This window comes from Plecotus auritus (assembly GCF_963455305.1).
Source record: "Plecotus auritus genome assembly, chromosome: 1".
NCBI classification, from domain to species: domain Eukaryota; kingdom Metazoa; phylum Chordata; class Mammalia; order Chiroptera; family Vespertilionidae; genus Plecotus; species Plecotus auritus.
Genome location: NC_137770.1, coordinates 146,239,503 through 146,254,308, shown reverse-complemented (window position 1 = coordinate 146,254,308; position 14,806 = coordinate 146,239,503). Strand labels below are relative to the sequence as shown.

The 14,806-nt window shown below is 37.1% G+C and overlaps 1 protein-coding gene across 1 annotated transcript in view; it reads left to right on the top strand.

The window, feature by feature from the left end:
* Positions 1-14,806, top strand: part of MALRD1 (MAM and LDL receptor class A domain containing 1) — a gene marked incomplete at its 5' end in the record, with an annotated part of 676,620 nt that overhangs the window by 467,719 nt on the left and 194,095 nt on the right. Inside the window, one exon of the mRNA XM_080679375.1 lies at positions 2,804-2,965. Within this exon, the coding sequence (XP_080535501.1) occupies positions 2,804-2,965 (162 nt within the window). The remainder of the gene's footprint in view (positions 1-2,803; positions 2,966-14,806) is intronic.

The window sequence follows — 14,806 nt, the reverse complement described above, 5'->3', positions numbered from 1 at the left end:
AAAATAATTTCCTAGGTGCCTTTTCTCCAATAAGTCTCATTGTCTAGAATTGCATCCCATGTTGATGCCTAAACTAATTAAGAAAGAGGAACATGGCATCACAATTGCTGAGATAAACCATCAGTCACCCCTGGAGCTGATGAGGGGCTGTTTCACCCATAAAACACATACCTGAGTGAAAGAAGGTTTATACCTGGAGAAAACTGCAATTCTCTCCTGAACAAGAGAGGGAAGGGATGACTGACAAATGAGCACCCAAATGCTAGAGAAAACATTTTTAAAAGTGAGAATTAGCTTTAACTATAAAAGTTGAAGAAAGTCTGTTTTTATTCAAGAGATAATTTTCTGAAAAATTCGGTTGGCAGGCAATTTTAAATATGAGACAGATTTCAGCCTAAAAAACACTTTGCATTGCGTAAAGGTTACTGTATTCAAGGCTAGAGATTTTGGAGAGTATCTTCAGACAATGTGAAAACTTGAATATTTTTAGCAAGGGAAATAACACATAAGAACATTTAAAGCTGATTAATGTGGTTTGCATTTGTAATGTTGATAGATTGAAGGCTACGTTAAAAAAAAAGAGACTCCATTAAACCAGGTGGTTGAACCAATGGAACTGGAACAGGCACTAAGGAACTGCAAGGAAGGAAATGAATTAAATAAGTTTCCAGAGGGAGAATCTATAGGTATTTGGTGACAGATTGGATATGAAAATGAAGAATGCAGAATCAAAGATAACGCCAAAGTTAGAATCTTTAGAAAGAGAGAAGATCCATCCTATGAAATTAGTCAATAATCTCATAAAGAAGAACCCAGCTTGAGAAGTGAATGATGAGTTTGTTTTAGGCTTGCTTGGTTTTGAGGTAATGGTTGTATATTCCAAGTGAAATGTTCAAAAAGCATTTGAAGACAAACGCCTGCATTTCATCATGGCTGCGGATTTAGTTGTAAGCCATCTGCATAAAAGTGTGAAGGGCCCCTGGACAGGCTGAGTGAAGATATACAGAGTGAGAAATTTAAGTAAATAAATACATATTTTTTAAATCAAGAGGGACACTGTGACTGTATCTGCAAGTTATAGGAAAGTAATTAGTAGAGAATGTGAGATTAGCGAATGTGGAAAAATTGTGTAACTTTGAAATAAATTAGGCTGTGGAGTGCTAAAAATAGTGTTGCTAAGGAGTAGAGATCATAAACTGAGATTAGCGCTAGAAAGGAAAAGTTTCAAAATTTGATGTAGAGAATGAAACATAAGAGAATTAATCCTGATTGCATACATATCCTTAGGGTCAAAGATAAAGGTCATATATTAAATAAATTGGAGCTAGAAGGTCAGAGTGGTCACAGAGAAGGGAAAAGGATGTAGGATAATTATTGTCAGGCCTATGTGTTGGGGAGTCAGTTAAACAGAAATACGATAGTACAGAGCCTGGATGTGACATTATTCTGAAGAACCGACGGTGGCTGTCTTGTATGTACGTTGATAGGTTCTGCATTTTGGCAGTTGTGCTGGTTAAACACCTGGAGAACTGAATCTCTGACTTTTATCCACATTGTTTGCATGTTATAAATCTATCTATGCCATGGGTTTGGTACAGGAAAGCATAAAGATATACAGGGCCCATAAAGAAACACATAGAAATCCATTAATTATAAATTATGTAGAATGAATGAAAGAAACGTACATAATTTAAAGTGATTTTACTTTTGGAGATAAAATGCAATCCTGCCTGAGAAGTAAAATGCTGATACTTTATGAAAATTCTCTCAGAGACCCAGAAAATTTTCTATAAAAATATGAAAGCTATTTTTGCTATATATTTGGTGTCCATTTTAACTGCAAGTTTTTCTTCTGATGAAGCTTCTATATGCTAGTATTAGTTTGATGTTAAGAAAAAGTTATAAAGAAGAAACTACTTGAAGAAATGTTAAAAATAATATAAACTCCATCTTTCTAAAAAAAAAAAAAACAGAAAAAAAAGGACAGGAAAAGTCAATGACAATCTCGTTGATTCCTACTGATTCAATCACCCAATAATTCATTCTGCCTGTACAACACAGTTGTTACAGTGAATGCTCAAATACAATAACTGCTATGCAAAAAGATAAAATGAAAAATGAAAGCAGATATCAGGATGTTATGATGGCACTTTTCACAGATGACTAGTTGTTATCTCAACTACGGTAGTTATTATCACAACACAGTTATCTAGTAATTTATATTGTGAATAACTTAATTTGTAATGAGTTATCAATCAACACTTTTAGTAGAGAACATCTTTCATTATTTACTGACTAGTTCTGAAATGTTGGACATGGGTAATTGTATCATATGCCAAGAGGGTGTGTGTCCATACAGTTTACTATTTCACCCAAAGGCAGCTTTTCTTTAGTAAATGAGTTTGCCTCTCTAGCAGTCTATGCTGTTCAAACACTAGAGTACTCAGAGCAACTGAATTAATATCCAGACAACTGAAGCTGTTGATTTATTTGATTTGATAGGTATTATAATGTTATGTTCATTATGTGTAGACAGTTTTATCTGTCATCTATAAGTATTAGTAGTCAATCCATATAGCTTGTTAATGGATAAATGACAATATTCATGCACTGCTTCTAGACCCTGGGTTAACAAAGCTGGTTACAACTGATATTATCAATGGGTGCAAATGTCCTGGTTCTATGTGTTTATTTATAAAGAATTAGAATATGCAGATACTAATTAAAATCATCACTAATGTAGTAAAATATCAAGTGCAATGTGGATTTTCAGAACATTTCATTAAAATTTTTGTTTCCTTAGGCCAGTACACAACCATAACAGGAAGCTGTAATTTTGAAACAACTTCCAGAAATTGGACCACAGCCTGTAGTCTTACTCAAGACTCTGAAGATGACTTGGACTGGGCCATTGGCAACAGCATTCCTGATGCAGCACTGAGTGCAGACTCTGATCATACACCAGGTAACCCTACTAGAGATACACAGGCCAAGTAACCAACTCCTGGAAACCTGCGTTATCTATTTGATTGAATGCTGGAGTATGTCTGCAGGTGGGGGAGGAGGGGCGGTTAAAAATCAATAGGGAGCCCTAACCGGTTTGGCTCAGTGGATAGTGTCAGCCTGCGGACTGAAGGGTCCCAGGTTCGATTCCGGTCAAGGGCATGTACCTTGGTTGCGGGCACATCCCCAGTAGGAGGTGTGCAGGAGGCAGCTGATCAATGTTTCTCTTTCATCGATGTTTCTAGCTCTCTATCCCTCTCCCTTCCTCTCTGTAAAAAATTAATAAAATATATTTAAGAAAAAAAAATAAATAAAACCTAAAAAAAAGAAATCAATAGGGATTATGAAAAGAAAGTTAGTACTTTCTGTTTAGCCCCTGAATTACTGAATAGACTCAGAACTGACATTGCTACAACAAGGAAATCCATGACTTATATTTTAAGAGAGTCAAAGAATGTTTTCCCTCTACCCTAAATGTGTCCCTTAAATCAACAATCAGAGCAGTGACAAGTAGGGGGCGATCAGATTAATGCATGGAAAGGTTTACAATTAGCAATGATAAGAATTTTCAAAATATGCAATGGCCAGTAGCTGGCCACCAATTTTATTCTAGTCTCTCTGAAGGTCCAAGACAGAGAGTTAAGTTGGTGATGGAGGAATGAGCATCCACAAAGTCTTGACAGGTTTTACTTTGTGTCCTGTGATTTTAGGTAAATGTAACCTTTAATGGTTTTACAGTTAGTAGAATCAGAGTATAAGTAGGCTAGTAACCTTATTTATTTTGAGCCTGAAGTCTTGCCTACTCAGCACTCTTCTTCTTTAGGAATTAACTTTCCCCAGGGGTAAAAATAACTTTTTTATAGATAAGTTTTCTTAGGAATAAAAAATAACATAAGATAGTTGTGGCCAAAACCGGTTTGGCTCAGTGGATAGAGCGTCGGCCTGCGGACTGAAGGGTCCCGGGTTCGATTCCGGTCAAGGGCATGTGCCTTGGTTGCGGGCACATCCCTAGTGGGGGGTGTGCAGGAGGCAGCTGATCGATGTTTCTCTCTCATTGATGTTTCTAACTCTCTATCCTTCTTCCTTCCTCTCTGTAAAACATCAATAAAATATATTAAAAAAAAAAAGATAGTTGTGATGGTTAATTTTATGTAGCAACTTAGAGGGTGTTATTGGACAAGGTTAACATTTTTTTACATTCAATATTATTTTGTTTTAGTTTATGTGTACAACACAGTGGTTAGACAAGCATACATAAAGTCTTCCCACTGATATTTCCAGCACCAAATTGGCAACATATATAGTCATTACAGTATTATTGACTATATTTTCTATGCTGTACTTTGTGTCCCTATGGCTATTTTGTAACTACCAATATGTACTTCTCAATCCCTTCACCTTTTTCACCCAGTCCCTCAACTCCTCTCCCACCTGGCAACCATCAGTCTGTTCTCTGTACTTATGATTCAGTTTCTGTTTTATTTATTTGCTTAGATTGTTCTCTAGATTCTACATATAAGTGAAACCATATGGTATTTGTTTTTCTCTGACTGATTTATTTCACTTAGCATAACACCCTCTAGGACCATCCATGCCGTCGCAAATGGTAAGATTTTGATATTTCTTATGGCTGAGTAATATTCCATTGAGTATTCCACAGCTTTTTTATCCACTCGCCTATAATGGGCACCTAGATTGCTTCCATAGCTTGGCTATTGTAAATAACACTGCAATGAACATAGGATGGGGGTTTATCTATTCTTTTGAATTAGTGTTTTGGGTTTAAGCAATTCCATTTTTAATATTTTTAGCAGCCTCCATACTGTTTTTTATAGTGGCTGTACCAATCTAAATTCCCACCAACAGTGTATGACTGTTCCCTTCTCTCCACATCTTCCCCATCACTTGTTGTTTGTTGATTTATTGATGATAGCCATTCTGACAGGTGTGAGGTGATATCTCATTGTGGTTTTAATTTGCATTTCTCTAATGATTAGTGATATTGAGCATCTTTTCATATGTCTATTGACCATCTATATGTCATCAGGTTAACATTTATATCAGTAAACTTCAAGCAGATTGCCCTCCATAATATGGATGGTCCTCATCCAATCAATTGATGGCCTAATAGAACAAAACAGGTGGGCTGCCCAACCAAAAGTTAATTTCACCAACAGACTGCCTTTGGACTTCATCTGCACCATTGGCTCTCCTGGGGCTCCAGCCTGCTGGCCCACACTGGACAGTTAAGGCTTATCAGCATCATAATCATATGACCCATTTACTTATAACAAATATATTTCTATATTTATATACATTCTATTAGTTCTATTTTTCTGGAGAAACCTAACAAATAAAATATTACTCAAAAGGATGGAAGCATAGGCACAATGAAAAAGAGCAAGAATATATGAATTAAAATAACTTTTCATAAAAAAAATGTATGAGGTTGGCCCAGACATTTTATGACTAGTGAGACTAGAACTATAGTTTTATTGTTTTTACATTTTAGGCAGATTGAAAATGACATGATGTTCAGTTACAACATGTGTACTCATTCTTATTTTAAAGTCGTTCCCTAATTCATCTTCAAATTGTATATGTTTATTTCTTTTGACCTGCCAGGTTATATTTCCTCTTCCTTTTACCAAGCTGTTTTTTTCTTTAAAAACATGAAGTTAATATACACCAGATTATATATTAAAAGAACAGAAAAGAGAATCAAGACACTGAGGCCAGAAATTAGGAGGATTTAATATATAACAAAAGTTAATTCAATTTAAAAAGATGTATTATTTAATATGGTGCTGGTATATCTGGTTATTCATCTGGAAATAAATGAAATTAATCCCATTTTTCTTCTGCATATTTCATATACAGAAATATAGTCTAGATTGATTAAGGACTTAAATGTAACAAATAACAATAAAATTCTTGCAAGAAAACAGAGGGTAAGCAATATGCAATTTAAAGACAGGATCTAACTTCCAAAAGTTCAGAAGCTACAAAAGAAAAGATGTACATATTTCATTATGTGAAATTTTAACTGTGGTCTAAAATTTTCATAAATAAAGTCAATAGGCACATAATAGGTTAGAAAATTTTTCCTTACAGATTACAAGTAAGATTATATTTATGTCATCTCTATTTCTACCTCTAGCTCTATCTCTAATCTATATCTATTGCATACTAATTCACAGATGATTACATTAATATAATCAACAAATATATTCAATGATGCTCAAGTTCACAAGTCATCAGAAAAATGCAAATTAAATAATAAAGAGCTGGAAAAAGATTTTCAAAAGCCACCTATAGATGGCTGAGAGAAAGAGTGGAGAAGCAGGGGAAGGATACTCAAACATGGTTATGGGAAATGTTCATGGATTAGAAAACGTTCTGACCATCTATAATAATAAAAGTGTAATATGCTAATTAGACTGGACAGCCGAATGACCTTTCAGATGTCATTCCATACATCCTTCCAGACAAAGCCTCAGTGGCCAAGGCAGAGGCAGTTAGGGGCAATCAGGCCATCAAGCAAGTGGTTAGGGGAAATCAGGCAGGCAGGCAGAGTGGTTAGGGGCAATCAGGCAGGCAGGCAAGTGGTTAAGGGGGATCAGGCAGGCAGGTGAGCAGTTAGGAGCGATCAGGCAGACAGGCAGAGGCGGTTAGGGCTGATCAAGAAGGCAGGTGAGCAGTTAGGGGTGATAAGCAGGTAGGTGAGTGGTTAGGGGCTATGAGGCAGGCAGGCAAGTGGTTAGGGGCAATGAAGCAGGCAGGCAGAGTGGTTAGGGGCGATCATGCAGGCTGGCAAGTGAGCAGTTAGGAGCCAGCAGTTGGACATCCCCCAAGGGGTCCCGGACTGCAAGAGGGTGCAGTCCGGACTGAGGGACCACCACCTCCCTGTGCACACATTTTGTGCACCAGGCCTCTAGTATAGAAATAAAAAGACCAATACAGCAGCACATGTGTATAGGGAATCTTACTTCAGCATTATTTGTGGTTGAAGAGAAGGGAAATAAGATAAATGTCCATTATTCATACATTCAGTTATTTGTTCCTTGTTGCTTTATTGGTCTACTAGAGACCCCATGCATTGAAATTCATGATGGGGCGGGGAGGTCCCTCAGCCTGGCCTACACCCTCTTCGCCCCTAACTGCTCTCCCCTGCTGGCCTGATCGCCCCTAACCGCCTCTGCCTCGGCCCCCGCCACCATGGCTTTGTCCAGAAGGATGCCTAGAAGGATGCCTGGTAGACGTCTGGTCTAATTAGCATATTACCCTTTTATTAGTATAGATTGATACCAGGCACTGTTTAGTCCTGGGAATACATTAGTGAATAAAACAGATAAAAATTGTTGCCGAAGTGGAGTTTACTTTCTACAAGGAGAGTCAAGATAATGAACAAACAGTTCTGATTGTATGGACTGTTAGAAGTTGAGGAAAAAGAAGGAATGAAGTATGACCAAGAATGCCCAAGGATGGGTGTGTGCATTGCAGTTGGAGGGAAAATGGGAAGGGAGGAATGGTTGTTAAAATACACTGATCAAAGTAGGCTGCATTGAGAAAACGCCATTTAAATAAACAAAAACAAACACTTGAAAGAGGTGAGGAGTGAGCCATGTGGGTGTCTAAGGAAAGTGACAGAGTGACAGTAGAGTGACAGCTAGCACTAAATGCCCTGAGGTCAGACACCTGGTTGGAGTCTCAACCTGGGCCCCACTGATGGTTTGGGTAATGGAATTAGCTGGTGTGGGGCTGTCCTGTGCAGTGTAGCATATTGGGCAGTATCCCTGGCCTCTACCACCAGTTGCAGTAGCACTTCTCCCCTAGTCTTGACAAGTAAAAATGTCTTAGAAATCCCTTGGGGCCAAAATCACCACCCTCCCCACCCCCACTTCTGCTGAGAACCTGGAGGAACAACCTGGAGGCCAGTGTAACCTGTTAAACACACAGCATGCGATGTCATGCAATCACTAAAACAGAGTTTCATGTTATACAGTTGATGTGTAGGGATTTCCAAAAGATATTGTTAAAGGGGTAAAGCCATATGCAAAATTATTATATAGTATGACCCATTTTTTCTAAAGCAAAGAATGACTAACATCTTTTATTTGTGCATATGAATAAATATGTAGGTAGATATTTCTATAACTATGTGACTATAGAGAAAATTATGATAAAACATATATATTCATTTATTAACATGGATTATTACTTGGATGGTGATAGGGTTCAAATAAAGGAGAGGATGATAAATCTAAAAATAAAATAAGTAAAACAAAAATTGCACCTCATAAGAAAATCTAATATACATGATGGTAGAACATTTATGTATTTGTGGAATTGTGGTGAATATTTTAAATCTTTACCACTTAAAAAGCTTTTCACTTTTTTAATATTTAGCTTTGTTCAATATTTCTTTTCATCAATTTTACATTACTAAGGCTTCCATCTTTTCCTAAAAAAGTTAAAATATAATTAAGCAGAAAAAATAAAAACTTGTCTCATAATATCAGTAGAGTGATATAACCATCTATAAGCTTTGTATTTTGTAATTTAGAAAATGTAATGTGAGTAGGTTTTTATGTCATGGAATATTTTTAGCAATATAGTTTTAGTTAGAGCATAGTATTTTACATTTTGGGTATATCATAATTTATAAAATTATCTAACGTTAAAGTTAAATTATTTTTTGGCACATTCACTATAATAAATATCAACAATTAATATATATTTAGCTGTATATTTGTTGTTGTGACATTTATTACAGTTGTAATATAAATATCACAACAATGAATATACATTTTTAAACTTTTATGATTATTTCTAAGGATAAGTATATATTTTTTTACTTAAGAAGTTATGAGAAATAAGCCAATATTGAATTTTGCTACTAAGATCCAGACAGTAATATCTTGATGCAAATGCCTGTGAATTCTTTTTTAAATTTTAAAAAATTGTTTCAATATAGTTGACATCTGATATTATATCTGTCTCAGGTATACCGCATAGTTGTTAGGAATTTATATAATTTACAAAGTGATCCTCCCAGTAAGTCCAGTACCCACCTCACACGATAGTTATGACAGTATTATTGGCCATATGGTCTATGTGGTGCTTTACAGCCCCATGACTGTTTTGTCACTGCCAATTTGTAAGGTCTCAATCCCTTCACCTTTTTTACCGCTTCCACCTCCCTCCCATCTGGCAACAATCAGTTTGTTCTCTGTATCTATGAGTTTGTTTTTGTTTTGTTTGTTTATGTGTTAGTTCATTAGATTACATTTGCAGCATTTTCTTTCTTTTTAAGACAGTATTTGAAAATACTGCTAGTATAATATTTCTAATGGCACAAAAAGTATTATTGTTCATTTTAAGAAAAATAAAAGTATAATCAATGGATATGAGAAGGTTTCATGCATGTTCAAAAAGACAAAAGTCATCAATTGATAGCTTTTAATGGAACAATTAAGGACTATTAATGGCACTATTTATTTTTTTAAACTTTCATAGCTTGTGTGTGTTCATTAAAGACCACATAAAAAGTTTTATGTCTGGTTATTTATGTAATATTGTACCCAAGTAATGTTGTCCAGAGATAAAGGAAAGTAATCATTCCGACAGAATTCTTTATTATCCACCCTGTTAATTACTACTTGATACAGTATATTTTTACAAAGTGTTCTGTTTAAAGCAGCTTGATTATGTCATCCTTGATACACTAACATGGTTCACTGAACTTGTTTAGGCATCTCTAAGGTAATAGGCTGCTAGATAAATTGTACGAACATTAATTAATTTTGACCCTCTGGGAAAAACAAAATTCTTTCTGAGAAGGCCAACCGATTCAAAGAGCCTCTGGTCTATTTATAAGCATCACAGCATTGCTGTTAATTAAAACTGTATTTGTGGATCTTTCATTTATTGTTACCAGGATGAAGAATTAGATACATAGGGAGGACATTTTCAATGCCCATCACATGACTATTTATGAGTCTTGTTGGAGCCATTGTTGAAACTATAGAAGAAACTACAGTACAAACATTAATCCACTCTCTAGTCTGCACATGAATAGTGTTTAGACATAGTGTGCATGGGATTTAATGGCAAGAGTGACATTTGTGTGACATGAATTAATAATGGTATAATGTAGATGGCTGCTGTCTCTGTTTTCCCTTCCTTCATAACTTTCTTTTGTTTAAATGGCATAATCGACCATCTCCACAATTAGACTATAAACGCCAGGAGTCACATCTTTTGTATTTTTATATTCACTCCAGCATTTAAGATTGAATAGTACTTGATAAATACTTGTGTAGGTCATGTTATTTGGATGTATCTCATTCTGTATTTTTAACAGCCATCTATTTTGAATTAATTAATACAACAAGCATTTCTTGAATGCCTATTAAACACCACACACAATGTGTTGGGAACTGAGGTTATGAATTAACTAGTGTTTGAAAAGTAACTGGATTGAAATATGCTGCTCGATATAACACACATGCTCATTATTACTTCTATGTTCACAACTCAAGGTCAAACAATAACCCTAATCTTAGTGAAGTTAATGCTCTGCTGTGTTAATAGCAGTTTAAAGTACAAAGTGTTCAACAAATGTAATTTACCTGATACTTTGTAGACAGAGCCCTGCAGGCTAGGCAGATGATAACCGCACTTCCTTTTTGGCATGCAGAACAGACATTATTCCTATGCTATACCTGAGAAAAAAGCTGAATGATTTCTCTAAGCCTGAACCCCCTGGTGAATGGGGCCTATTCCAAGCCCTCCCCCAGGACATCACCATAGCATGTGTGGTCCTTATTTACAGCTCCATCTAAATCTTCATATTTGGGGCCTCTTAACCTTTATTTTATGTCATGCTTATATGGCCATCTCACCCTGATCTCTGATATTTGGTACAGGGAGATTCCCATATTCATTATCTTGGGAGAGTAGGAGTTAGGTAAGTGACACACAGTTAGATATTGAAAAGTCAAATGATACTGAGTCTTATCAAAGTACTAGAGGCCCAGTGCACGAATTCGTGCACCAGTGGGGTTCCTTGGTCTGGCCTGCAGGATCGGGCCAAACCAGCTCTCCAATATACCCTGAGGGGTCTTGGATTGCGAGAAGCTGAGGGACCTCACCGGTGCACAATCAGGGCCAGGGAGGGATATGGGAGGTAGGCCAGCCGGGGAGGGACTATGGAAGGGCTCCAGGGTGTGTCAGGCCCATCCTGATTGGCCAGACCCCAGCAGCAAGCTAACCTACCAGTTAGAACGTCTGCCCCCTGATGGTCAGTGCACATCATAAGGAGTGGTTGAGTGGTCTTAGCATATTATTAGCATATTATTCTTTGATTGGTTGAATGGATGATCAGACGACCAGACACTTAACATATTAGGCTTTTATTACATAGGATATGATGCCCTGGACAGGTGGCTCAGTTGTTTGGAGTGTTATCCTGTATACCAAAGGTTGCAGGTCCCATTCCTGGTCAGGGTACATACCTAAGTTGTGGGTTCGATCCCCAGTCCAAGCACCTACAGGAGGCAACCCATCAATGTTTGTCTCTCACATCCATGTTTCCCTCTCTCTCTCTTTCTCCCTTCCTCTCTCTCTTAAGTCAGTGAAAATATGTCCTTGAGTGAGGATTTAAAAAATATATGATTTGTAAATTTTTTTTGTTTTATCTAATCCTTAAATAATACATTGGAATTTATTATGATATCAGTTCAGAGCAGATTTCTGTTAAGATATGTACTTTTTATACTTCAAGGGGAATAAATTACTAATGTTCTACTACTATTTATATTGAGATTAAAGTCTGAGAAGAATGTTAAAAGAAAACAATTTGATTTGTGTGATGCTTCAGCCACCACTTAAAAAATACAGGGTGGGGCAAAAGTAGATTTTTAGTTGTTTGTATGAAAAATAATACAATAACCCTAATATATAAAAACCCTAGGTCGTAACTACTGGTAACAACCGAGGCTCTAGCAACCGGAAGTCAGTCCTGCAGTCAGCGCTGGGTTGCCGTGGTGACCCAGAGCTGACTGCTTTTGCTGCAGGCATGGTGCCCCAGCACTGACTGCTAAGGGGGCTGCGAATCAGAGCCAGAGAGAGGCCTGAAGAGAGAAGCAGGGACTGATCCATTGCCTCTGTGGCAGCTGTTGATCAGCACTTGCCTCTCTTTTTCTCTCCCAGTCTGGCCAGCAGCTGTGCCACCATTTCTCTCCAGGCCTCCACCCAGGCTGCTGATCAGCCCCGCCTTTCTGATTAGGCTTTGTTGATAGACCCAGAGACACTGACTGGCATAGAAACCGACCAAGCAGAACCAAATCTGGGTGAAGTGTAAAGAGCCAATGGCTGCCTAGGAGGCGGGGCTTTTGACACTGACTGGCATAGAAACTGACCAATCAGAACCAAATCTGGGTCAACTGTGAGGAGCCAATGGCTGCCTAGGATGTGGAGTTTTTGATGCTGACTGGCATAGAAACCAACCAATCAGAACCAAATTGGCCAGCAGAGGAGGGCAATTGGGGGCGAGATCGGGTCTGCAGGGGAGGTCACTTTGGAGCAACCAGGCTGGCAAGGGGAGGACAGTTAGGGATGAGATCAGGCTGGCAGGGGAGGGCAGTTGGGGGTGAGATCAGGCCAGCAGGGGAGGGCAGTTGTGGGCGAGATCAGACCGGCAGGGGAGGGCAGTTGTGGGCAAGATCAGGCCGACAGGGGAGGGAAGTTGGAGGCAACCAGGCTGGCAGGGGAGGGCAGTTGGGGGCAGCCAGGCCTGTAGGGATCGGGCCTAAACTGGCAGTCAGACATCCCCCAAGAGGTCCCTGATTGGAGAGGGTGCAGGCTGGGCTGAGGGAAGCCCCCCTCCATGCACGAATTTCATGCACTGGGCCACTAGTTAATAAATAATTATACAAGAATAAACCGTGTTTCACATACTCACAACTGTAAACCTACTTTTGCCCATTCTGTTATGTGACTAAATAGAGTTTCTACAGATGAGTGTCTCAGAAAATAATATATTGGAGTGGCAAAAATAAAGTTTTCTATCAATTCATTCAATAAGTATTTGCTGAGCTCATTTCTTGATATACTGTTCCAGGTATATATACATGTTAAACACATGACAGAAGGAACTCTACCATCATGTAGCTGACATTAGAACAGAGGTGGGATAGAAAATCAATATCAAGTGTTATAAATAACTATTCTGTGTAGTTTGTTGGAAGTTGATTAGTGCTATGGGGGGTGAGAAAGAAAAGAGGAGCAGCAAAAGAAGGATCAGTGAGGAAATAGTGGGGAGCAGCTAGGAGTGCAGAGTGGTGGTGTGGGTGGGGGTTAAGTTAGAAAAAATTGGGGGGTTAAGTTAGAAAAATTTTGCCATTGGAATGAGGGTGCTTGCATTACTGCTTCCAGTTTTATAAAGGGGCATGGATAGATGCTGAATAGTTGCTCTTCTTCCCCATACATAAAACTCTAAACAAAAGGACTCCCCACCAAAAAAATAAATAAATAGATAAAGAGAAATCTCAAGGGATTTAGAGGAAGAGAACTAACATTTGTTAAATATTTCCTAACAGTCAGAAACTACAAAAGAAGATTTGCACATGTTATCTCATTGAATTTTTTAAAACATTATGATGGAAGGTACCAAATTTTTAGAAAGTTTAAATAACTTCACCAAGTCACAGGAGTGACTGGGCAGGGGGATTGGAATACTAAACTCCAACTCCAAAGACTCTCCTCTGTAGCCCATACTGTCCAATATGATAGTCACCAGCCACAAGGACCTACTGAGCCATGGAAATGAGGCTGGTCCAAAATGAGATGTGTTAAAGTAAAATGTAAAATAAGTGTAAAATACACACTAGATTTTGAATATGTAGTACAAATAAAAAGAAGAAACTCATAATATAAAAATAAGTTATTAATAACATACAGTGATTATATGTTGAAATTAAGGCATTATGGATACATTTTGTTAAATCAAATATATTACTAAAATTCAACCTATTTCTTTTTACTTTTTAAAAATGTTCCTACCAAAATGTTTAAAGATACAGATGTGGCTCACAGTATGTTTTTATTCTACATTTCACTGCAGACATAGGGAAGGCCTTCTTGTTTATCAAATGAATAAAACACTTGAATTCACTAAAGAAATACTAGTGTCCATCTCTGCATATCTTTGAAGGCGGGCAATCTCTTCGTGGTGAATTCACACACTTGAGCTAGGAACTGCAAAGATGATCTATTTAACTGCCACTCTACTTTAAAGGAAAGGTACTTAAAAAAAGACATATAAAAAGCAAGTGGATAATTATAATCTAATCTGATATATTATCTTCATAATGTTATATTTATTATTATATGTATATTGCATACTAATAATTAAATATTAACATGTAGTCTTATATCCAAAAATAATACTTTATGAATTATTGCCTAAATAATTTTCAAAAAGAAGAACCAATGTCATTAATTCCATATGTACTTTAACTTGTCTTTTATGTTTTTCTTTTTCTAATATATAGTCAAAATTAAGGTTAATATTTAATCACTTTTGTGAAATTAGAGAGTCTCTGACCTGTTGGACAATATTTATGACTGTGTATAAACATACCTTTGAAGGCAGGGATGTTATGACACATCCATAATTATCTCCATAATTAAATATTCAAACCATTTGAGGTATAAATTTAGTATTAATTCTTATAGGATCTGCATTTTCAGGTGACAGCCTTAAAAGTTTTTCATACATACTATAATGCGATAATTC